General features: G+C 40.4%; 1 protein-coding gene across 1 annotated transcript in view; it reads right to left on the bottom strand.

The window, feature by feature from the left end:
* Positions 1 to 10,608: 10,608 nt before the first annotated feature.
* C9 (complement C9) overlaps positions 10,609 to 25,680 on the bottom strand; it is a 57,222-nt gene continuing 42,150 nt past the window's right edge. Inside the window, exons 10-11 of the mRNA XM_047753962.1 lie at positions 16,039 to 16,267; positions 10,609 to 11,380 (exon numbers count right to left, since the gene is read on the bottom strand). Of these exons, the coding sequence (XP_047609918.1) occupies positions 16,052 to 16,267 (216 nt within the window). The 3' untranslated portion in view covers positions 10,609 to 11,380; positions 16,039 to 16,051. The remainder of the gene's footprint in view (positions 11,381 to 16,038; positions 16,268 to 25,680) is intronic.

Raw genomic sequence — 25,680 nt, 5'->3', positions numbered from 1 at the left:
AGCCATTGCCAGAAGAAGACCTTGAGATGGAGACATTCTTTAGTTTAACCAGAAAGCTTCTCGTCCACTATCTGCTGGGACAGTACAGTTTAGAGTCTAAAGCAGAGGCTTTTAATCTGGAAGCACATTAAAATCATCTGGGTAGATTTAAAAAATCCCAGTTCCTTTGGAATTCCCACTGGGGCTCAGAGGTAACAAACCTGAATAGCATTCTTGAGGACGCAGGTTTGATCCCTGGCCTCACTCGGTGGGTTAAGTTTCCAGCGTTGCTGTGAGCTGTGGTGTAGGTCACAGATGTGGCTTGGATCAGGTGTTGCTGTGGCTGTGGTGTAGGCCAGCAGCTGTAGCTCCGATTCAACCCCTAGCCTGGGAACTTCCATATGTCGCAGGCATGGCTGTAAAAAAAAAGATCTAAAAAAAAAAAATTCCAGCTCCCAGGCTTAACCCCAGACCATTAAATAAACATCCTACCTAGTTTTGAGGCCCAAAGGTCAGTACTTTTTAAAGTTCTTCATCTGGTTTCAAGGTGAAGGCAAATCTGGGCTCTAAAAGGATGAGCTACCAGCAATCCCACTCCTGGGCATTTATCCAGAGAAAACTATGACTCGAAAAGACACATGTACTCCAATGTTCATTGCAGCTTTGTATACAATAGCCAAGACATGGAAACAATGTCCACTGACAGAGGAATGGATAAAGAAGATGTGGTACATATATACAATGGAATATGACTCAGCCATTAAAATGAACAAAATACTGGCATTTTTAGCAACATGGATGAACCTACAAATTATCATGCTAAGTGAAGTAAGTCAGACAATGAGACAACATCAAATGCTCTCGTTTACATGTGGTATTTTAAAAAAGGACACAATGAACTTCTTTGCAGTCTGACTCACAGACTTTGAAAAACTTATAGTTTCCAAAGGAGACAGGTTAGGGCGTGGGAGGATACACTGAAGATTTGGGATGGAAATGCTATAAAATTTGGTTGTGATGATTATTGTACAACTATAAATGTGATAAAATTCATTGAGTAATAAAAAAATAAAAGGATGAGCAAGTTACTCCTACGAGGAAGATGATAAACAGATTAGCAGGCAAGACTTGTCAGTAGAAATACTAAAAACAAGCGGGACACTATGGAGCTTCTGGACATACAAGACTTTCTGCGTCCCCCATTTCTGAGTTTTAGGGAAAAAGCTTCAGCCTCCAGGACTTCCCTGAGTTCCAAAGGGAAGGTTCAGTTGCTGAACAGAGAAAGGAGGGGGTGCAGAGTAAAGCGAGGAGCTGTTCAGAAATAACAGTGCAGCCTTGGCGTAGGGTCCTGGTTCGCTTCAGCGAATATGCATAACAATATCTTTGTCTGCAGAACAAAAACCCCCAGTGAATGCAAACTAGAGAGGAGGACCACCAGAACCAGTCTCGGGGCCACTGAACAACAACTTGGAAGAAGAATGAAAACTTGCATCTACCCTGATCTTTATCTACAACCCTATTTTCAGCTCCCAAACTGTAAAACCACTTCCTCTTCTCTTCCAAAGGAGGGCACCGTCTTTAGGGCATTAGCCTGCTGTGGCCTCCTTTGCCTGGCAAAGTGATAAAGCTAGTTTTTTCTCCCTCACCCAAAACTCTCTCCCTGTGTCTCCATTCGGCACTGGTGGACAGAGGCCAAGTTTTGGCAACAGTAATCCTGACACTCTGAAACGGTTTATTATTAAGATTATCAACATATTTTTACCATGCACTATGTAGTAATTACTGATTCTTGATCATTCTATGATTTCCTCTCTGTGCCTGTAAATTGGACAAAAATTACATAATAAACAGAAATCTAGCAATTTCTGTTAATGGTGTGGCTAACTATACATGTCTCTGGTTAAGAGAACATTGAATTTCAGTTTATTCATTTGAATTCCATTTCAATTTGTGTTTATTTCAAAATGCAGATTAAAGTAATTTTTATTTGTTATTGACATGTTCAGCAATCTCTCAGAAACATATTTCAGAGAAGCATTGGCTAAGAAAAGACAGGCTGAAGCTTCTATCCATAACTCAGCATGCACCAATGTTTTTATTTTTGGTTTTTGGAGTATAATCATTTTACTTTTAAAATATATATATTTCAAATATCACATATGTGAGCATATTCCCTGTGAAGTCAATTAAGTATGTAAATCCTTGAGCAGGAGAATGAAACAGGAAATGCAAGAGAGATGACACAGAAGAATGATACCATCTAAAGAAGATAAAGTTATTTTTTTGTGGTATCGGTGCTGTGATAATTCCTTCTAGTAGAAGGGAGAAGTAGATTAGAGAATGCAAAACTGGTTGTAATTCTTCAAATCTCTTTTCATGAATTTGCATGCTAGAGAACTGTCTTTGTTTAGGCAATAGTAGAATGAGGCCGTCCCCCTGGTACAAAGTGAGAGCTAGGTGGTGACTGTGAAACCCAGAGACCTAAAGGGGGCTAGGGTATCCAGCTTCTTCTTTTTCTAAAGTCAGTTTGCAAGACCGAAGAAGAGAACACAAATAACAATTTCAGTAACACTACTTATTGACCCTTATTTAAAAGCATTGTTGCAGTTCCTGTCGTGGCGCAGCGGAAACCTATCCAACTAGGAACCATGATGTTGGGGGTTTGATCCCTGGCCTTCCTCAGTGAGTTAAGGATCCAGCATTGCCCAGAGCTGTGGTGTAGGCTGCAGGCACAGCTTGGATCTGGTGTTGCTGTGGCTGTGGTGTAGGCCAGCAGCTATAGCTTGTATCAGACCCCTAGCCTGGGAACCTCCACATGCCACAGGTGCAGCCCTAAAAAGCAAAAAAGCCAAAAAAAAAAAAAAGGCTTTGTCATCGTACCTATCAGGTTGTAAAAGGAGCATGGTTGAAATTGTTAGCATAAAGGTCTAACAAATACTTATCAGCTCTTAACACAGTTTCAGCTTTAGAAAGTCTAGAAACAAATAATCATCTTTATGTGCCTGACACGCACAAGCCTGGGCAAGACCCCCGAGATAGAACAGGAGGACATGGCATCTCACCTCTTTCAGGAAGCCTTCTCTGCCGCTGGGCCACTCATCTCCCCCTTTTCCTGGACTCCTGCAGGCTGCACCAGGAAGGAAGCTCTTTTGTCTGCTTTTGATGTTTCTCCCATTGTGTTGGCCGCATTAAGTCTAACTCCCTAACTAGATCTGAAACTCCTCTAGCATGAATTGATTTTCTTACTTTCTTCTGTTACCCTAAATCCTAGAGTGGCTTTTATTTTATTTTATTTTTTTTCAGAATCTGATGAAAGCAGTATACAATTTTCACACAAATTCTCCCTGTGGACAGCCTCCTTGAAACCCGTCATTTATGGGAAGCTGGAGGAGAACTCTTGGCTAAAATATTCTAACACCCTAGGAGATGGTCACTACATTGGTGCTTTTGGATGATGAAATGAAAACATAGAAAGGTTAAGTGACCTCACAAGTTTCCAGACCAGAAAACTGGTCCGTTAAACTTCATTATTTTGTAAACTTGTCTCCTTTTATCAACATGCAGGTGAACTGTGCCAGGAAAGTACAACACAAACTCACAAAATAGATTCATAGGAATTCAAGGAAATTCTAGTTTCCCTGCATGGATAGATATGAAATAGCCAAGTGGAAAGTAGCAAGCAGAAAACAGGATAAGAACAGGCATGCTTAAAAAGGCTGTGTAGGAGGAAATGGGTGCTTCCTTGATTTGGCTTATTTCCCTTTCACTTTTTGTTTTGAAAACAAAATGGGTTTTGTTTTTTCACTCTTGTGCTTCATATTTTGATGAAGGGAGGCCATAACCCTTTCAGAACATGAGTGCTCTGGGAAGAAATATGTATTCATTAACTTCAATTCATCTTTCAATAGAATCGTAACCTGAAAGTTGGGTTTGCTTCTTGGTGGGTGTTGAGCCTAAAGACACAACCAAACCTTAGCAAAGGAAGGATTTATTACTTGTAGCAAGTAAAGAGAAGGCCAGAGGTTTTTTTTTTCCAAAGCAGAAGAACAAAATTGGGAAGTTTTAAGCTAAGGGTAGATGTATATTCATGAAGGGGCAGTTGACTGAATCCAAGCTTTAGTTCGTCGAAGTCGTGAGGGTCAGCTAAGGTCAACACCATCATGCTTTAGATTCCAGTTGATCTTGTCATTGAGTGCTTCAGGCTGATCTGAAATAGAAATGGAAGTCTTTACAACTGATATATTATCTTTGTTATTGTCACTTCTCTTGCCTGATAACAGTCATTTGTTTCTGCATTCTTTTGTTCCCTTAAGATCATTAATTATTGAGACCTGTTCAAGGACAAACATTATGGCCAGACGTAGCACACAAAATGGCTTAGGCCAAAAATGGCTACTCGCATGTCAAGAAAGCCATGCCTGTTTTGTTTTTTTTTTTTGTTTTTTTCTGGGGATCCCCTACCCTATCTGCATACAGGATGAATAGATTGTACTTAAACCCAAGAGGGCAGGAAATAATTGTCTCTACAATTTAAACCCAACCCCAGACAAATGTTTACTGAAGTCTTAAAAAACCTGCTGAATTAGGACAATGATGAAATAATGCAAATTTTACTTAAGGAGTCAGTCTTTTTTTTTTTTTTTCTATTTAGGGCTGCACCTGCAGCATATGGAAGTTCCCAGGCTAGGGGTCTAATTGGAGCTACAGCTACAGCCACATCCACAGCCACAGCAATGTCAAATCCAAGCCATATCTCCAACTTATGTCTCAGTTTGTGGCAATGCTGGATTCTTAACCCACTGATCAATACCAGGAATCAAACTCACATCCTCATGGATACTAGTTGTGATAGGGATGGAGTAGGCACAGGTAGTTGTAGAAGTCCTGATAAAGGACCATAGTCAAAGAAGGAAATTAAGGGGACACTGGGAGATCACTATAAGTTAAAAACTGCTCGGAGTTCCCGTCATGGCTCAGTGGTTGATGAATCCAACTGGGAACCATGAGGTTGCAGGTTCAATCCCTGGCCTTGCTCAGTGGGTTAAGGATCCCACGTTGTCGTGAGCTGTAGTGTAGGTTGCAGACGTGGCTCAGATCCAGTGTTGCCGTGGCTGTGGTGTAGGCCGGCAGCACAGCTCCGATTCGACCCCTAGCCTGGGAACCTCCATATGCTGCAGGAGTGGCCCAAGAAATGGCAGAAAGACAAAAAAAAAAAAAAAAAACCCCAAAAAACTGCTGAAGAAAGTCATCAGTGCAAGGCAAGCTTGGTTGACTAGTGGAGGCCTGAGAATTGCCTCAGGTCGTTGGGTGGGGGATGGGATTAGGCCTGTATTCAGGGCAGACCAAGGGTAAGAGTTTGAGGACCACCCTTCGGCTGATTTGAATACACACCTTACTGGACACTAAGGAGGAGCTAGTAAAGGAAGAGGCAGTCTCTTCCGCCCCTGCCCCCACCCTTGGATGATAAAAGCTGTAGCCCAGCGGATCCTCTGGTCAGAGCTTCCCGCTTGCATCTCTCAGAAGCATCCTACTCTAATAAATCTATTTCTTGCCTATCACTTTGTCTCTCACTGAATTCCTTCTGCGTGGAGGCATAAAGAACCTGAACATCGGGTGAGTGCTAATTTAAAATGTGCGTTCAAGTCCCAATCTGTGTTCTGGCTAGGTTCAGGCCACTAGTGCTGTCAGTTTCAGTTGGGTTCTTAACCTGCTGAACCACAATGGGAACTCCAAGGAGTCAGTCTTTCATCAAACCAATTAACTTGGAGAGCAAAAAGACAAAGCTTCTAGGAGTATTCTTATGTTATATATGAATTTACTCACTACTTTCTTATTTTGGCTACAATTTGTATCTTACCCTCTCTCGGAATTTGAGGGGCTCGCAGTGAAACAGGAGGGAAGGGGGCAGGGCACAGCCTTTAAAACTATGATGTAGACGTTGAGGGTATGACAAAAACCCCTTAGAACCAACTAGATCTAAGATGGCAGAAGATTCGACTTCTCTTAGACCTTGAGCCTCATTCTATGCTCATTGCAATACATTAGCTAAATGACATGCCCACAGGTGCCACGACAGTTCCCAGGCCAACCATTAAAGGCCCAGAAGTGAATACCCAGAAATCCCCTCCCCTTCCCTGAAATAGCTGGAATAACCATTAGCCTATGAAATTAGCCTATGAAACTCCACTCATTAGCTTATGAAATTCCTCAGCCCATAAAATCTCACCACCCACATATTTTGGGGCCTCGCACCTCCTGAGACAGCCCACACTCTGTCAGTGGGGTGTCTCTCAGAGCCACTCTCACCTTCTAAGAGCCTGCACTTTGTCTGTGGAGTGTGTATCTCCACAGACAAAGCAACTTCTTTCCTATCACTTTCCCCTCTCATGAATTCCTTCTGCACTGAGATATAAAGAACCTCAACTTCAGTGAGTCCTGAGACCAGGTGTGTGATTTTAATTAAAAGACAGTAGTCAGGGGAGTTTCTGCTGTGGTGCAGTGGAAACGAACCTGACTAAAATCCATGAGGATGCAGGTTCTATCGCTGGCCTCACTCAGTGGGTTAAGGATCTGGTGTTGCTGTGGCTGTTGGGGGCAGCTGTAGCTCTGATTTGACCCTTAGCCTGGGAACATCCAAATGCCGCAGGTATGGCCCTAAAAAAGAAAAAAAAAAGGCAGTAGTCAAGTCCTACTGTGGGTTTTGGCTGGGGTCAAGTCACAGCCTGTGGGTTCAAGACCCACCAGGAGTTCTGTAGTTTCAGCACATCACCTGGCTTTACTCTTTTTCCTTGTGTTCCCTTTCTCTCTTTATTTTTTTTTTTTCACCCTAGATACCCTATTCTCTCCATTTGAAAAATTACTCAAGCTTTGTCTTTTTCTATAGTTTATACTCAAATTAGGATTTTTTCACATAGGAAGCTGACCTTAATACAAAAATTATGTCCTATGACAAAGCTGGTCATGTCTGAGTATAACCTAGTGACAATTTTCTTTTTGGTCAGAAGAATAGGAATGCTTCTATTTTCAATTCTATAGTAGCTTTTGAAATGTACTACTACTATTTATTTAATAATGTTACATGGAGGGCTTAGGAGTGTCTGTAATGAAGCTAGGAAAAGAAACATTAGAATACAATTTGTGAAAGAATTCTATGTCATCCTGCTCCTCTTTTGTCCTTTCCAGGCAGATTGACTTTAGTAGGGTAGCACATGGTGAAATGGTGAAAAGTTACTGATCATAACTGAATATTCACAGGCAAAAGAATAAAATTGGACCCTTACCTTATAGTATACATATATATATATATATATGTACTGTATAGAGTACTCGTAGAGGAGAGAGGGAGAAGCTTTATTTTCTTTTAGGATAAATATAAGCTGAGCTTAGTTTTTTTTTTTTTTTTTTTTGGCCTCACCCGTGGCATGGGGAAATTCCCGTGCTAGGGATCGAAACTGAGCCACAGCAATGACAACCCAGGATCCTTAACTGCTAGGCGGCCCGGGGATTCCAGAGCTTAGTTTTTATTAACCATTTTGGGCATTTTTCATAAATATTGGGACACTAACTCTTATGAGTTTTTGGGGCACAGTGTCTTGCTATGTGTACAACAGCAAGATATGCATGATTGGGTCACTTTGCTATACAGCAGAAATTGACACAACATTGTAAATCAACAGTATTCCAATTAAAAAAAAATTTAGGAGCTCTCGTTGTGGCTCAGCAGAAATGAGCCTGACTAATATACATGAGGATATGGGTTCGATCCCTGGTCTCACTCAGGGGGTTAAGATCCAGCGTTGCCATGAGCTGTGGGATAGGTCACAGATGTGGCTCAGATCCTGTGCTGCTATGGCTGTGCCATAGGCCGGCAACTACAGCTTTGATTGGACCCCTAGCCTGGGAACTTCCATATGCTAAGAGTACAGCCCTAAAAAGCAAAAGCGAAAAAAAATTTTTTTAAATATAGTGATTCTCTGAAGCTTGTTTTCCCATTATACCCAAGGAAACATGAAAGCCCATCTAGCTTCCCCAGGTCTTTTTTTTTTTTTTTCCCCTCTTATTTTCTAGGGCTGCACCCAGGGCATGTGGAAGTTCCCAGGCTAGGGGTCTAATCGGAGCTATAGCCACCAGCCTACATCACAGCCACAGCCACAGCAATGCAGGATCTAAGCCACGTCTGTGACCTACATCACAGCACACAGCAACGCCAGATCCTTAAGCCACTGAGCGAGGCCAGGGATCAAACCCGCCACCTCATTGTTCCTAGTCGGATTCATTAACCATTGAGCCATGACGGGAACTGCCCCCAGGTCCTTTTGATATAGGCTGGAGTTCAGTACAATGATCTGAACGTGCAGTCTGTTTCCCCCCAACATCCCTTGCTCTTTGAGTTGGTGGTACTCTCTGGGGGTGTGTGTGGGTCGTACTGCATTCAGTCTGGCGGGAGCAAGCTAGGACTTCCCTTCTCAGGAAACCACAATCCAAGATGAGCCAGGTAAATTTAGCAGCCAGGAGGCCCTCATTTCCCCCCAATTTCTGGTGATTCTTCCTCAGTTTCGTCCAGAGACTTCTCTGTGCTGATTCCCATTGGGCAGTGTCTGGTGTGTCAATGGTGCACCCTGCTGGATATGCTCTACCAGATACACCGCCTTTGGAGGAACTTGGAGAATCTCACTGTTAACAGTGAATCTGCACTATTCCCCCCACTTCCAGGAAAGGGACTCTGATAAATTATTAAGCTTACCCTTGGGGGTCTGGTCAAGGCTCAGCTCTTTTCTTGTTTGACTATTTTATATTTTATTTTACTTTATTTTATTTTATTTTATTTTATTTTATTTTATTTTATTTTATTTTATTTTATTTTATTTTATTTTATTTTATTTTATTTTATTTTGTCTTTTGTCTTTTTAGGGCCTCACTGGTGGCACATGGAGGTTCCCAGGCTAGGGGTCCAATCAGAGCTGTAGTTGCCAGCTTACGGCACAGCCACAGCAACACAGGATCCGAGCCACATCTGCGACCTACACCACAACTTGTGGCAACGCTGGATCTTAACCCCCTGAGTGAGGCCAGGGATTGAACCCACATCCTCATGGATACTAGTTGGGCTCATTTCCACTGAGCCATGACAAGAACCTCTTGTTTGGCTATTTTATAATTTGCAAGGTTGCAAGGAAGTCTCAGTAGTAACTATGATAACTTTACCTTGATCCAGATCCATCAAAAACTCAACAGTGGACTAAGAACAGAGTTCAGTATTTGTATTCATTTAACATCCTAATCCTTTCTGATTCACTCAGCTTTCTGGGAGTAGGAAATATTAGTCTTTTGAGCTCTGAGCTATTTTACACCCTCAAGAGCCCAGGACTTTTATTTTTAAAGCACCATCTTTGTACCATACCTAACATTAAAATATATCTCATATGCTAGAGTTCCCATCGTGGCTCAGTGGTTAACAAATCCGACTAGGAACCATGAGGTTGTGGGTTCGATCCCTGGCCTCGCTCAGTGGGTTAAGGATCGGGCTTTGCTGTGAGCTATGGTGTAGGTCTCAGATGCGGCTCGGATCCCACGTTGATATGGCTATGGTGTAGGCAGCAGCAACAGCTCTGATTAGATTCCTAGCCTGGGAAACTCCATATGCGGTGGGTGCAGCCCTAGAAAAGACAAAATACATATATGTTTGTTTATCTCATATCCACCAATATTTTTCTTTTTTTTTTGTCCATCCCCACAGCATATGGAAGTCTCCAGGCTAGGGACAGAATCCCACTGCAGCAACTCAGTGAGAACTCCAACAATCTTTTTCTTTGAGAAGAAAAAAAAAAAACTTGAAAAGTATTTTTTAGGTTTTACTTTCAAAATTATTTGTTATTATGACCTCTCAACCATCATGTATATTCTTGAAAATTTCTTGAAGTGAGAAAAACTAACTTAAATTTATTTATAAAGATGTGAAAAAGTTTATTAATAAGAATAACAGCAGTTTCCATCATGGCTCAGCAGTAATGAACCCGATTAGTATCCATGAAGACTCCGGTTCAATCCCTGGCCTCACTCAGTGGATTAAGGATCCAGCAGCAACCGCTAGCCTGGGAACTTCCACATGCCAAGGGTGCAGCCTTAAAAAGACCAAAAAAAAAAAAAAAGTATAACAAGGAGTGGAGTTGACACGATAATCATGATAATGTTCTTGGCATTTAATTAAAAATTGATTAATTTTGATTTTGTGTTTTTCTTTTCATATTTTGAATCCTTTCTTTTCTTCCCCTTTTCCCTCTCTTCCTCCTCCTTCCTTTTTCAGAATTCTCAGACCTTTTCAAAAGCTCTCAGATCTTTTTTTTTTTGTCTTTCTGCCTTTTTCTAGGGACGCACCCGCAGCATATGGAAGTTCCCAGGCTAGGGGTCTAATCAGAGCTGTAGCCGCCGGCCTACCCCGCAGCCACACCAACTCGGTATCCAAGCTGCATCTGCAACCTACACCATGGCTCACGGTAATGCCGGATCTTTAACCACCGAGCAAAGCCAGGGATCGAACCTGCAACCTCATGGTTCCTAGTCAGATTCGTTAACTACTGAGCCATGATGGGAACTTTAAAAGCTCTCAAGTACCACATTATCTAATGAATACAATTGTACAGCCAGCTCCTTTAATTAACTTCTTATATGGGTAGACTTACTTTATACAACTTATAACGCTAGGTATTTAGGGGACCATATGGAATCGCTGGGTTTTGTGTTTTGTTTTGTTTTCATTTTTTGGTAAACTATGACTGAATAAAGGCAATTTCACATTACTGAATCTAATAGTTTTTGGTTACAAATACAAAAATTTTTCCCCTTAGACACATAGAGTTAAACCAGAGAGCTAAGACTTAAAAAGCAGAGTGCTGTGCTTGTGGTGGGTGTTTGTATTTTCAGAACGAAGGCATGCACGTATCTACAAATGACCGAACATGACACAAGTATGTAAACAGGAGTGAAATTGCATGGTACAGACTTGTGGTGATGGAACTGGCAGAACGTATTCGTCATACAAAGAACTTTGGCAATGACTTTAAGGTCTTTTTAACCAACACTTTCTTTTTAATTTAATTTTGTTTTGTTAGCAAGAGATTGGCATTGCCTGTGGGAGAAAGCAGTCTTGGCATATTTGACTGCTGACTCTCCTCATTATGTAATAAAAAACTGGAAACCATAGGAGTTCAAGGAAGAGAAGAAGCTCTGTGGATCTGAGAGAGGAGACTTCAGAGGTTGGGGGGATTTTCATGAAGCATGTTGCTTTTCATTTGGTAGCAAGGACTATCTCTAGACAGTCCTGGTGTTTTTCTTTCCATATGATCCCAGGGAAACCAACAGCTCAGTTTTTTTTTTTTTTTTTGGAGGTGGGGGGCTGGCAATCCTAGAGAAGACAAAGGATTAGCAAATCTTAAAGATTAACAGGATTTCAACTTTGAGTCAATACTCATTCATTTATTCATCCTCTTATCCTGTTGTACCATGATGGGCCAGACACTGTGTAGGTGCTGGGAAAAGAATGAGGTTTAATGCACATTAAGTTCCCTGATGGCTCATCAGGTTAAGGATCCAGAGTTGTTACTGCTGTGGCTCGAGTCACAGCTGTGGTGCGGGTTCAGTCCCTGGCCTGAGAAATTTTGCATGCAGCTCATAAAAGAAAGAATTAAGATATAAGACATATTTCCAAAGTAGAGGGGGTGTTCATCTTGTGCCCAGAGAGTAAATGTCATTAGTGCCAGAAGAACAGAGGCAATCGAACTCAGAGAGTGTAGATAGAGAACTGATTCCTGGAGGTGCTGGAGGAGATTTCATCAAAGAAGTGATAAATGGCCTGGGTCCAGAATGGAGGTTTTAAACCCCAGCCATAGATTAGAATAACTAGATAATTAAAAAAAGAAAAAAGAAAAGAAAAAAGAAAGAAGAAGAAAAAGAACCATGTCCAGGCAACATCCACCACAAAGGTGTTGGTGTAACTGAATTAGGATGGATATCTGTTTCGCTACGTTTCTGTTTTTGCCCTTTTAAAAAAGCTCACCACGGAGTTCCCATGGTGACTCAACAGTTAATGAACCCAATCAGTATCCACAAGGACTCGGGTTCAATCCCTGGCCTTGCTCAGTGGGCTAAGGATCCAGCGTTGCCATGAGCTGTGGTGTATGTCACAGATATGGCTCGGATCTGGCATTGCTGTGGCTCTGGCCTAGGCCGACAGCTGCAGCTCTGATTGGACCCCTAGCCTGGGAACCTCCATATGCTGTGGGTGGTGCCCTTAAAAGCAAAAAAAAAAGAAAGAAAAAGAGAAAGATGGTATCTTAAGGTATTCAATCTTAGGATGGGGATTGGCTGTTTGAGTGGAAAGCTGGAACTGAACATTCATTCTTCACAGATTTAGATGCCTGGAAGCGATTCCTCAAGGGAAAGACTCAGCAGGAAAGGTTTCACTGTGGTCTGATGTCTCAGCAAGGAATCCATGGACCTTCCCTGGTCAGGTGTGAAAGGTCAACCTGAAGGTCCCTCGTTCCCAAAAATGACCTTGATTTTCATTATTCACAATCCCAAAATATAGAACTTAAACCAAGAAATTTACATAAAGACTGGTGCAAATGCATGAAAACAACAGGGCCTCCCAAGAAGAGAACTAACCCTAACGTAGCATATACTCTCACTACTTGGAGTGGACAAGGTTCTCACAGAAAACTATTTTCACTGACGACTAGGCCTGTTATAAAAAATTATGAAGTACTCAAGGAAGAAATTAATGCCATGAGAGTAACTATAGAAACTGTATACTATGGATCAATCTGAGAGACTTTTTTTTGTTGTTATTGGCCAGGCTTGTGGCATGTGGAAGTTCCTGGGCCAAGGATGGAACCCTCACCACAGCAGTGACCAGAGCCACAGCAGTGATAACACTGAATCCTTAACCTGCTGAACCACCTAGGAGCTCTGAGAGGAACTTTTTTTTTTTTTTTTTTTGCCTTTTAGGGCCACACCTGCAGGTTCCCAGGCTAAGGGTCAAATCGGAGCTGTAGCTGCCGGCCTACACCACAGCCATAGCAACACCAGATCTGAGCCGCGTCTGCAACCTACACCTCATCTCACAGCAATGACAGATCTTTAACCCACTGAGCAAGGCCGGGGATTGCCATGTCTTCATGGATACTAGTCAGGTTTGTTACCACTGAGCCATGATGGGAACTCCTGAGAGAAATTTATATGTGAACATGTTTTACATGTTCAAAGAGAAAAAAATAGGAAAAAAAAAATCCAGAAGGTTAGGAAGGAAAAAGAATAGATTTGAAAAAAAAAAAAAGAAATTAAATTTATTTACAATTTAATTATACTTTTTTCATAATTAAAATATTTTTTTGGTCACACCCATAACATGTGGAAGTTCCAGGGCCAGGGATTGAACCCATACCACAGTATTGACCTAACTACTGCAGTGACAGTGCCAGATCTTTAACCCAGTGCACCACAAGGGAACTCCAATTAAAACAATTTTTTAAAAATCCTCAAAAGATTGGCTAAAAGGTATAGATTATATGTAGCTGGGAAAAAACAAAAACAAAAACAGGTGTTTCCTTTGTAGCTCAGCGGTAAATGAATCTGACTAGGAACAATGAGGGTGCAGGTTCAATCCTTGGCCTCACTCAGTGGGTTAAGGATCCAACATTGCCATGAGCTGTGGTGTAGGTGAAAGACGTGGCTTGGATCTGGCGTTGCTGTGGCTGTGGATTTGACCCCTAGCCTGGGAACTTTCATATGCGGAGAGTGCAGCCCTAAAAGCAAAACAAAGCAAAACAAAAACTGGAAAAATAGAAGACAGGGCTAAAGAAATCAGAGAAAGCTACAGAATATTCCACATAGAGAAAAATAGGTAGAAAACAGAGGTACTAAGTATGGATTTTTGGAGACTACAAAAATGCTTTTTGGAATACAGAACATTGGATTGACTTTTTTGTTTGTTTGTTTTTTTGGCAAAGCCTGCAGCATGCCGACATTCCAGGGCCAGGGATGGAAACTGCACTGCAACAGTAACAAAAGCCACTGCAGTGACAGGTTCTTATTCTGTTGAACCACCAATAACTCCTGGATTGACATTTTAGATACATGGGAGACAGAGTTAGTATGTAGGATAAACCAATTATCTTAAAATTTAAGGCAAATCTACATGTATATCATCACTGTGCATATAGATTTCTAAGTGTGTTTGCTAAGAAGGGCAAAAGATATTCTTGTAATATTAAAAATTTCATAGCAATAATTGAAAGTATGGTTGAATGATAGACTTGAGGCTGTGAATCTTTGAGGAAACTATATAATTGCTTCAGACGTTTTCTTTTAGTAAACTGCTTATTCAATCAAAGATGTAAGCTATGATTTTCATAGGAGTTAATCTAACTAGCTAATCTTGTGATAATTAACAGTTGAGTTAAATCTTACTTACCTATCAGGATTCTCATTACTTCTAACAGAAAGAAAGACTAAGCAGATCCTCTTAGTGTTAGAAACACAGCTAAAGTCATTCCTCTTTGGAAAAAAGTAAAATAATATGATTTTGGTGATTCTGTTTTTACCTGAATACGGTGAAAACAGAATCTCAGTTTTCTTTTTCTTTCTTTCATTTCTTTTCTTTCTTTCTTTCTTTCTTTTTTTTTTCTTTTTTTGAATAGTGACAGTTGGTAACTAGACTTATCATGGAATTCATTCTGAAATGTATAGAAATATCAAATCACTATGTTGTGTTACAGGAACTAAGATAGTGTTGTAGGTCAATTATACTTCAAAAACAAACAAACTCATGGAAAAAGAGGTCAGATTTGTGGCTACCAAAGGCAGGAGGTAGGAGGAGGAGGAATTGGTTGATGGCAGTCAAATGGTAAAACTTCTATTATAAGATAAATAAGTACTAGGGATATAATGCACAACATGAACAATATAATTAACACTGCTCTGTTATATGTGAAAGCTGTTAAGAGATTAAATCCTAAGCATTCTCATCACAAGGAAAACAATTTTTTTTTCTATTTCTTTCGTTTGGTATTGATAGATGAGATGATGGATATTCAGTAAACTTATTGTGGTAATATAATCATTTTACGATGTATGAAAGTCAGTCATCATCTTGTACACTTAAATGTACAACTTAAACCCAGTACTGGATGTCAATTTAGTATCAGTAAAACTGGAAGAATAAAAAAAAGAAAGTGACCACAGCTGAGTAGTATGGGACAGAGGAATGGATCTGGGTTTTTTTTGAGGGGAGGTGATGTGGTACAAAGTATTTGTATTGTAAGTGTGATTGTTTTCCTTTCTTTTCTTTTCTTTTTTTTTTTTTTGGCCGGGACTGCAGCACATGGACGTTCCCAGGCCAGGGACCAAACCTGACAATAGCAGCAACCTGAGGTGTTGCAGTGACAATGCTGGATCCTTAACCTGCTTCGTCATCAGGGAACTCCCTGTGATTGTTTTCTTGTAAAGGGGTTCTGAAGTATTTATGCCAATGTATATACACATATCCACATATAGTATACTATATATACATATACAAAGTATATATGATTTTTTTTTTGCGGGGGGGCCATGCCTGCAGCCTGTGGAAGTTCCTGTGACAGGGATCAAACCCATACCACAGCAGCTGGGATGCTGGATCCTAATCCCACTGTGCCACAAGAGAATTCCATGATACATATGTGTTTAACATTTGCTAATTCTGATGGTGAGTACTTGGATGCTTGCTATATTTCTGAAAATTTTTCCTTTATATGAACTTTTTTTATAATTAAAAAGCAACACAGTCATTACAATTTATTATTTGTTTATAGTTCTGTTGAGATATAGAGGTAGAAGATGTTAAAACTGCATGCTAAATGATATATAAAGGCTAATTTGCCCATTTCCACTATTCATTCCATTTTCATCCTCTGTTTATGTGGATAACCTAGAAAGTTTAAGGCAAATTAATTCAAGAGATAGCTTTCAAGTTAACACCTAAATGTATATTTATGTCCTTAATAATATCAAAGAAGTTGTTCTCACCTTCAGAGATTTTCTATTTTGGGATTTCACAAGCAATTCCCTGAAATTTGTTTGGGCAGGAACACAAACACTGTCCATCCAGCAGAATCACTGTCCCTCCATTCTGGCACAGTTGGCATTTTCTTACATTGAATTCATTGATGTAGTCTTCAATGGCTCTTTCCAAATTTTGTCTCTTTAGATGTGCATCATTTAGTTTCACTGGAATCAGATCATATATCGGAGACAGCTGCAAGAGAGCAGAACATTAAATCTTTTTCTGTGGACGGACCTTGTGCAATATTTTTTCTAAATTATTTATTCGTTGATTTGTTGATTCATTGATTCGACAAAGGCTTATTGGAGTTTCTGTTGTGGCTCAATGGTAACAAACCCAAGTAGTACCCGTAAGAATGCAGGTTCAATCCCTGGCCTTGCTCAGTGGGTTAAGAATCTGGTGTTGCCATGAACCATGGTGTAGGCCGGCAGCTGCAGCTTGATTTGATCCCTAGCCTGGGAACCTCCATATGGCTCAGGTGTGACCCTAAAAAGCAAAAAAAGGAAATAAAAAAAAACCCCACAAAAAAACCCACAGCTTACTGAATGATTATTATTCCCAGATATAATGTTAGCCTTTTTTTTTTTTTCCTTTTTATGCCACACTTGAGGCATATGGAGGTTCCCAGGCTAGGAACTGAATCAGAGCTGCAGCTGCAGGCCTATGCCACATCCACAGCAACATGGGATCCAAGCTGCCTCTGTAGCTTATGCTGCAGCTTGTGGCAACAGGGGATCCTTAACCCACTAATGGAGGCCAGGGATCAAACCTGCATCCTCATGGATACTAGCTGGGTTCTTAACCCACTGAACCACAACAGGAACTCTGATGTTAACTTTTAAGACTAAATCCCTGGGATCAAAACTAGTCATGATCTCTGTAAAATCATGGCGATTCCATTACAGAGGTAAGGAGACTGACTTCTAAATAATCATATGGATGCATGTAAAATGGAATCTGTGATAGGCACTATAAAGTACAGGTATATGCGTTTTAAAAATGAACAAACAGGGATTTAAACTTTCAGCAGGATGATTTATTGAGAGACATTTATTGTGAATAGTTTTTGCTGCCTTCTTCTCGCCTCCTCTCTTCCAGAAGGTAGGCAGGTGCTTCTGATCTCTTGTCTAAGAGGAGGTTGGTGTGGAAGGCCAATTCAGAATGCCCCTCAAGGCAAAATCTTAGTTGACTTTGTTCTCTAAAGGCCTGAACTCATCGAGAAATTTTTGCTGGGAGAAGGAGCGTGAGAAATGCTAGCGAGGGAGGGCATTCCTCATATCCAGAAAGGGGATAGACTTAGCATATGCCTTTTCACAGCAGGAAACCAGAACTAGATCTCTAGCAGCTGTTCTGGGAAGGAGCTAGACCTTTGCGGTGCCCCTAGGGAAGGTGGATATCAAGGAACAGGTTACGGTCTTGTCATTGACTCTGATGCACAATTTTAGCATGGAAGGCTTGGAACCACATGACTTCAAGCAAACTCGTAAGCTTGAATGATGAGATCATCAAGGTGGCCACAGCGGACTAAATACTTCCATGTATTATATCCTCATTTCCCAGACAGAAGCATCAGGACAAGCAAAACCCACCTTGAACCCCATCCAACAAATGAATGAAGGGTGAATTTTCCAGCAGCCTGGAGGGATGGGATCTCAATATCAAATTTAATTATGCTTAAAATCATGAAGTATAATGATTTATCTTGTTTACTTAAATTCCTGGAGTAAGATACAGGGAAGTTTGGAAAAGCTTTCCCGAGAAAATGACTATTAAGTTGAGATCTAAGTGTGTTAAGATGGAAAGAAGATTACTCATATAGAGCAGAATTCAAAAAATTCCTATAGTAATGTTTCCTATATAACACGTATAGAAAATATAGTTATATTATACACACACCACATATAGAAGAATGTATTGTATGTCTATTTAATCAAATTTAATTATGTAACGATAAAGATCTGTTTGAATAAATAAAGTGTAAGAAGTTGAGACCCTTCAGTGGCACAGCAATTTGAAATAAGAGACTACAAAAATTTAGAAGAAAATTAGAATCTAAAGATTTAAGAAAGAAAGATTAGAAAATATACCATAAGTTCCTACAGAAGAGTGATGATAGATTAAATAATGTCAAGTGATCCTTTTTCTGAGGACAACAAGAAAAGCTGAACAAAGTAAAAATAAAATTAAAAATACAAAGACAAATACCATACGCTATCACTCATAACTGGAATCTAATATCCAGCACAAATGAACATCTCCTCAGAAAAGAAAATCATGGACTTGGAGAAGAGACTTGTGGCTGCCTGATGGGAGGGGGAGGGAGTGGGAGGGATCGGGAGTTTGGGCTTATCAGACACAACTTAGAATAGATTTACAAGGAGATCCTGCTGAATAGCATTGAGAACTTTGTCTAGATACTCATGTTGCAACAGAAGAAAGGCTGGGGGAAAAATGTAATTGTAATGTATACATGTAAGGATAACCTGACCCCCTTGCTGTACAGAGGGAAAAAATAATAATAAATAATTTAAAAAAATGTACAGGGAGTTCCCATCGTGGCTCAGCAGAAATGAATCTGATTAGTATCCATGAAGACACAGGTTTGATCCCTGACCTGGCTCAGTAGGTTAAGGATCCAGCGTTGGAGCTGTGGTGTAAGTTGCAGACCAGGCTCAGATCCTGTGTTGCTGTGGCTGTGGTGTAGACTGGCAACTACACTTCCAATTTGACCCCTAGCCTGGGAACCTCCATAACCTGCAGGTTAGGCCCTAAAAACATAAAACAAACAAACAAACAAACAAACAAACAAAAACAACCCAAAATCTATGGCGTTCTCTTATGGCACAGTGGGTTAAGGATCCAGCATTCTTACTGCAGTGGCTGGGGTCAGGTTCAGTCCCTAGCCTGGGAACTTCCACATACCAACCATGGGGCCAAAGAAAATTTTTAAAAAATCTGCTGGAGGGCTCTGGAGAACTAACAAGGTAACAAAAAGTAGGCTAAGACTTGGGGTGGGGAGGGGGTGGAAATTCGGTGAGGTGAGCCCAGTACTTTTGGGTCACCAGTTCCCTTGACACATTTCCTAAATCCGGAAGATGTAGTCAAGGAGCTAAGAGGAAGAGCAGCACGTTACTGGAGGGAAAAGCATTGGAATTCAGGTACGACAAAGATAAACAAGCTGTGTTTGGGGTTAGGACCCAAAGGACTACAGCCCTGGAACTAAGAGGTACCTGGAATTGAGGTAGCCCTGGCAAAGGCTGCAACCCAGTTTTAAAATAATCCTAAGTCATTTCCTGATACAAATATAGATTTCCTTTGGAAGAAAATAAAATCATCTAAGGCCTCAAGCTACTACTCTGGTAGCAATTTTTAAAGTATAATATCCAGCCCACAATAAAAGTAATGAGATACAAAGAGAATGAGCCAGCACAAATGAGAACCAGTAGAAATGATGGAAACAAGGAACAGAGCTTGGACAATGCCAAGTTCTTTTTTTTCTTTTTAGGGCCGTACCTGAGGAATATGGAGGTTCCCAGGCTAGGGGTCCAATCAGAGCTGCAGCTGCTGACCTACACCACAGCCATAGCAATGCCAGATCCAAGCCACATCTGTGACCTACGCCATAGCTCATGGCAACGCCAGATCCTTAACCCACTAAGCAAGACCAGGGATTGAACCCGCAACCTCATGGTTACTAGTTGGATTTGCTTCTGCTGCACCACAACGGGAACTTGGGGATGCCAAGATTTGAGTTATCAGACATAGACTTTAAAATAAATGGCTAGAATTTGGCACTTTCACTGCTGCAGCCTGGGTTCAATCCCTGGTCTGGGAACAGAGACCCCCACATCAAGCTGCTGCACTCCTGGCCAAACAAAACAAAACAAAATAAAAAACAAAATGACCCTTAATGTAGTCTCATCTGCAAAATCCCTTTGGAGTTTCCTTGTGGTGCAGCAGGTTAAGAATCTGCCATTGTCACTGCAGTGGCCCAGGAACTTCCAAATGCCTTGGGTGTGGCCATAAAATAAAATAAAATAACTATGTGTACATAAACATAAAATAAGAGGCAAGATTAAAAATTATAGCAGAGAACTGGTGATCATGATTATGATTATTTGGCCGAGCCCATGGCTTGTGGAAATTCTGGGGCCAGATATTGAACACTCACCACAGCTGTGACCAGAGCCACAGCAGTGACAATGCCAGATCCTTAACCCACTGGACAAGGGAAATCTTGAAATTTACTTTTAAAAATAGAAGATTTGAAAAAAGTAAAGAGAAATATTGGCACATGCTATTTTTTTTTCTTTAGTCTTTTTAGGCCCGCACCCACATCATACGGAAGTCCCCAGACTAGGGGTCAAATCAGAGCTGTAACCTTTGGCTTATGCCAGAGCCACAGCAGAGCGGAATCTGAGACGTGTCTGCGACCTACACCACAGCTCATGGCAACACCGGATCCTTAACCCACTGGAGCGAGGTCAGGGATCGACCTCCTCATCCTCCTAGATACTAGTCAGTTCATTTACCACTGAGTCAGGATGGGAACTCTGGCACATGCTATTATAATGCACAAATTAATGGACTGGTTAAATAGCAGATGTGATACAGCTGAAGCCAAGTTAACTAAATGAAATACAGTTGAGAAGGAGATATTGAAAATGAAGTATGAAGTCCACGGAACTGTTCCCTAGCACAGTCTTTTATGAATTAGCATGTAGGATTCAGATTTCAACTATGATGTATTTATTTGGAGGAATTGAAACCTTTTACCAATGTTTCCACATTGGCACGAACAACATAAGCATGTGGTGGAGTTATTTTGATTTTCAAGAAAAGAAGTTCATCTTGTTTTATCCTTCAAAAGAAAGTCAAGGCCAGATGATCTAAGATACAGGAATAGAGGGTCATGGAGAAAATACAATTTGGATGAAATGTATAAACAGTGTTTAAAGAGATAAAGAAGGAAGGACGTGCAATGGCAAACGGTTTCAGAGGAGCCTCGAACTCTGAAGTTGAGAAACATACAAGAAGACAAAGAATAACTAAAATGTACTTTTGAAGTTTTCTTGAAGAACCACAGTTTTCTTCTGATGAACTTTGACATTCTGTTATGCAAGAAAACAGCTTAAAATTTTCTCCCTATACTCACTCTCTTTCATTTTCAGTAGATATAATCTACCCTGCAACGTGCTAACCTTCAAATAGATTAACAATACAGTTTAATATGAAGTATTTTTAGGTTTCTTTTAGGCTTCCCAACTAATTAAACCATATGTACCAAAAATAGTTTGTTGAAAGGAGTAGTTTTTTAAAAATCTCTGTACAAGAGAGAGGAATGATTTTCACTATATCATTACAACTGTAGGGACCAAAACATAGAACACTGGTACCACAGCTCTTGAAAAAAATTGCTCCTCTTTAACATCTGATGCACTCTTATGGGTGCACGGTATAACAAAATGGTAGCTAAATTAATTCGTTATTACTCAAAGTTGCTCTAGAAAGAGCTGAAGATAGCTTGATATGTGGGTGGATGGGAGTGGCTGAGAGCAACAAGAAAAGACTTGAGGGAGTTCCCGTCGTGGCACAGTGGTTAACGAATCCAACTAGGAACCATGAGGTTGCAGGTTCGACCCCTGGCCTTGCTCAGTGGGTTAAGGATCCAGTGTTGCCGTGAGCTGTGGTGTAGGTCGCAGACAGGGCTCGGATCCCGCATTGATGTGGCCCTGGCATAGGCTGGTGGTTACAGCTCCGATTTGACCCCTAGCCTGGGAACCTCCCATATGCCGTGGGAGCGGCCCGAGAAATGGCAAAAAAAGACAAAAAAAAAAAAAAGACTTGAGAATGAAGGGAAAGGGCAAGACGAAGGCAAAAGCAACACAAGTGCACAAAATTCATGCAGGAGGACCCATCCAGGGTCATGGATTTGATGATACTTCTAGCATGTTGAGTAAGACAACTGGATTTTAATGAGGACGTGCCTATAAGAAAAGCTGACCTGATTCCCAAGAGAAACAAAATTGTCCTTAAAACTGAAAATGAAGAGTAATGTCTCCCATGAGTTCTCATAAAGGGGACCTTGTATTATGTAACATCTTTTCAGCCAATAAAACAAGCATAACTTTGTCCTTTATAATGCCAAAACAAAACTGTACAGGAAGCCAATCTGCTCCATGCTAGTTACAGCAATCTCTACTTCTATTACTCTAGAGGAAATCATAAACTTCCTATCTCTCAGGCAATCGTCAGTAAATGTCATTTCTCTCATCTGACATTTTTATAACTCGTTTGTAGTGGAAAGCTTAGGAAACCAAATTCAGCTATTCTCTTGCGGTAAAATGTAGAGCCATTTGTCTTCCCATGTAGGCAAGCTGGAAGTCGAATTAATATACTTTCAGGAAAGTTGAAGATTATGACAAAGTCCACGCTGAAAGAGAGGTCCAGCCTATTTCCTCTGCATATGGAGAAAGGCTGAAGGAAAATTCTTAGATTGGGCCAAGACATTCCTCAGGAAGTGATCTGGGGTCTGCTGAAGCACATAAACTAAAGGATAGTCAAAGCCATAAGATTCAAGTATGGAAAATAAATCTCAGTAAAACCAAGTGTCTTATTTAGAAAAATCTCAGTAATGAAAAATTATATATTTTTGGTCCTTTTAGGGCCACATCCGTGGCATATGGAGGTTCCCAGGCTAGAGGTCGAATCAGAGCTGCAGCTGCTGGTCTACACCACAGCCACAGCAATGCCAGATCTGAGCCACGTTTGCAACCTACACCCACAGCTCATGGCAATGCTGGATCCTTAATCCACTGAGCAAGGCCAGGGATTGAACCTTTGTCCTCATGGGTAGCAGTCAGATTTGTTTCTGTTGAGACAGGATGGGAACTCCTCAGTAATATATTTAAACAGACATTAATTTCAAGTAACGCAACTTTGTGTTTCTTCTAAGACAAAACGTTTGCAACATAAATACCTAGATAATTGATTTAAATTGCTAGAGAGAATTAAATATAAACCAGTTAGTGTGAATGGGGAGAGGCTTTATCAATTCTTTACATAATTAAATAGGAGGGCCAACTATTTTAATATTAAGATCACCCCCACTATGCGAACACGTCATACACAGACAATAGAATTCTTCAACTTATCAAAGGAAGAATTAATGATTACATATTGTCTAACTCACTCACTTAAATGCCAATTAACCAAAGGACACCTGAACTTATGAGAACAAAGTAACTTGGAATCTATTTCAAGGTCAAATTAAGGTATATCTCACATCTCTTTAGAAATTTAAAAGCCCCACAAAGTCAGTAAAAACAACAATATTTTGCTATTTTCTGAACCTCTACAAGAAGATAAATTTAAAAAGTATTTCATGTCCTTATCATCACTGCTGCCATTTTCTTACGTAGAACATTGACATGAAAAGTTAAGGTTTCCAATTCATGAAGGATGAAACTTACAAATATTTTAGATGGACTGCCTACTCCTCTAAATGCGTCAATAACTGCCCTTAAAAATAGGATAAAGTCTATTTTGCATGCAGCCAGGAGGACTGTCCCGATAGGGTTGATGAAAGTCTTTCATGGTTCTAGTAAATCTAGTAGTAAATCTTCAGCAGGTACTTTGTTTACTTGAAATTTTAAAAATCAGCTCTAGAGTATGACAGACTATTATTAAGACCTCCTCAGAGAACAATCTTGGATCAGTACAAGGATAGGTGAATTTCCTTTGTAGAGGTGAGAAAAAAAGCTACTTTAGGTATATATCTGAATGTAAACATCCACCGAAATCAATTTTTTTAAGATCTTCTGACATAGATTTATTTCACTGAGTTCAAGATAATGAATTTAAATAATATTTACAGGAGTTCCCGTCGTGGCACAGGGGTTAACGAATCTGATTAAGAACCATGAGGTTGCGGGTTCGATCCCTGGCCTTGCTCAGTGGGTTAATGATCGGGTGTTGCTCTGAGCTGTGGTGTAGGTCGCAGATGTGGCTCGGATTTGGTGTTGCTGTGGCTCTGGTGTAGGCGGGTGGCTACAGCTCTGATTTGACCCCTAGCCTGGGAACCTCCATATGCCGTGGGGGCGGCCCAAGAAATGGCAAAAAGACAATAAATAAATAAATAAATAAATAAAATAATAATAATATTTACAATAGCCAAGACATGGAAAGAACCTAAATGTCCATCCACAGATGAATGGATTAAGAAGATGTGGTGTATATACACAATGGAATACTACTCAGACATAAAAAACAAGACAAAATAGAAGTTCCCATCCTGGCTCAGTGGTTAATGAATCCGACTAAGAACCATGAGGTTGCAGGTTCGATCCCTGGCCTCACTCATTGGGTTAGGGATCCAGCGTTGCCATGAGCTGTGGTGTAGGTCGCAGACACGGCTCGGATTTGGTGTTGCTGTGGCTGTGGCGTAGGCCGGCAGCTACAGCTCTGATTAGACCCCTAGCCTGGGACCCTCCATATACCATGGGAAGCAGCCCTAGAAAAGGCAAAAAGACAAAAAAAAAAAAGTCATTCGCAGCAACATGGTTGGAACTAGAGAGTCTCATACTAAGTGAAGTAAGTCAAAAAGAGAAAGACAAATACCATATGATATCACTTATAAATGGAATCTAATATATGGCACAAATAAATCTTTCGACAGAAAAGAAACTCATGGACTTGAGCAGACTCGTGGGTGCCAAGAGGAAGAGGGGGGAGTGGGATGGACTGGGAATCTGGGGTTAGTAGATGCAAACTATTGACATTGGAATGGATTAGCAATGACATTCTGCTGTATAGCACTGGGACCTATATCTAGTCACTTGTGATGGAGCATGATGGAGGATAATGTGAGAAAAAGAATGTATATATGTATGTGTGACTGGGTCACTTTGCTGTGCAATAGAAAATTGGTTACAGAACACTGTAAACCAGCTCTAATAGAAAAAAATAAAAATCATTTAAAATTATTTAAACATAACAGAAGGGGTCTCTTCTGATTTTAATTTTATGTATATAGCCATGCTAATTTGGTCAGGTTTTTCCCTCTCTTTGTTCAAGTTTGGGACAAAATATTTGCTATGCTTGCTCAAAGCTATGCTTGGACATTTACCATTGGCTAGATTTCCATAACCTAAAAGGAGAGTATGTTACAATTTTCTAGTTTCTGAGTTTCTCCCTCACATAAAAGAAGCAGTTTTGGTGGCTTTCCTCACTCTTTAAAGACAATAACAAAGAATGAAAGAACAAAATTCTCCAATAACTAGTCCTATCATAAATGTCAGCATGTTTATAACTCCAGTTAATCAAGCTGAAGTAGGAGGCAATCAAAGATAAATGAGACCTGAGGGAAAAAAACTGTGAAGCATACAGGGAAAATTGAAAGCTACAAAAGAAAGTAGGAAAAATACTTCCTGACAATATCAAGCACAAACCAAGCAGGGCAGTCAAACACATAACATTTTTTGTTATTCTGGGGAGAGAATGATGAGCCTATAATAACATTGGCATTTATATATTTGTAATTATAATGCAGATTTTTTTCCCTTAAGTACCAGACTGTAAAGTCTCAAAAGGTTTATAAACTGAAG

Source organism: Phacochoerus africanus, chromosome 1, assembly GCF_016906955.1.
Source record: "Phacochoerus africanus isolate WHEZ1 chromosome 1, ROS_Pafr_v1, whole genome shotgun sequence".
In the NCBI taxonomy this organism is placed as follows: domain Eukaryota; kingdom Metazoa; phylum Chordata; class Mammalia; order Artiodactyla; family Suidae; genus Phacochoerus; species Phacochoerus africanus.
The sequence above is the reverse complement of the archived record's forward strand: the minus strand, read 5'-3'. Positions and strand labels throughout refer to the sequence as shown.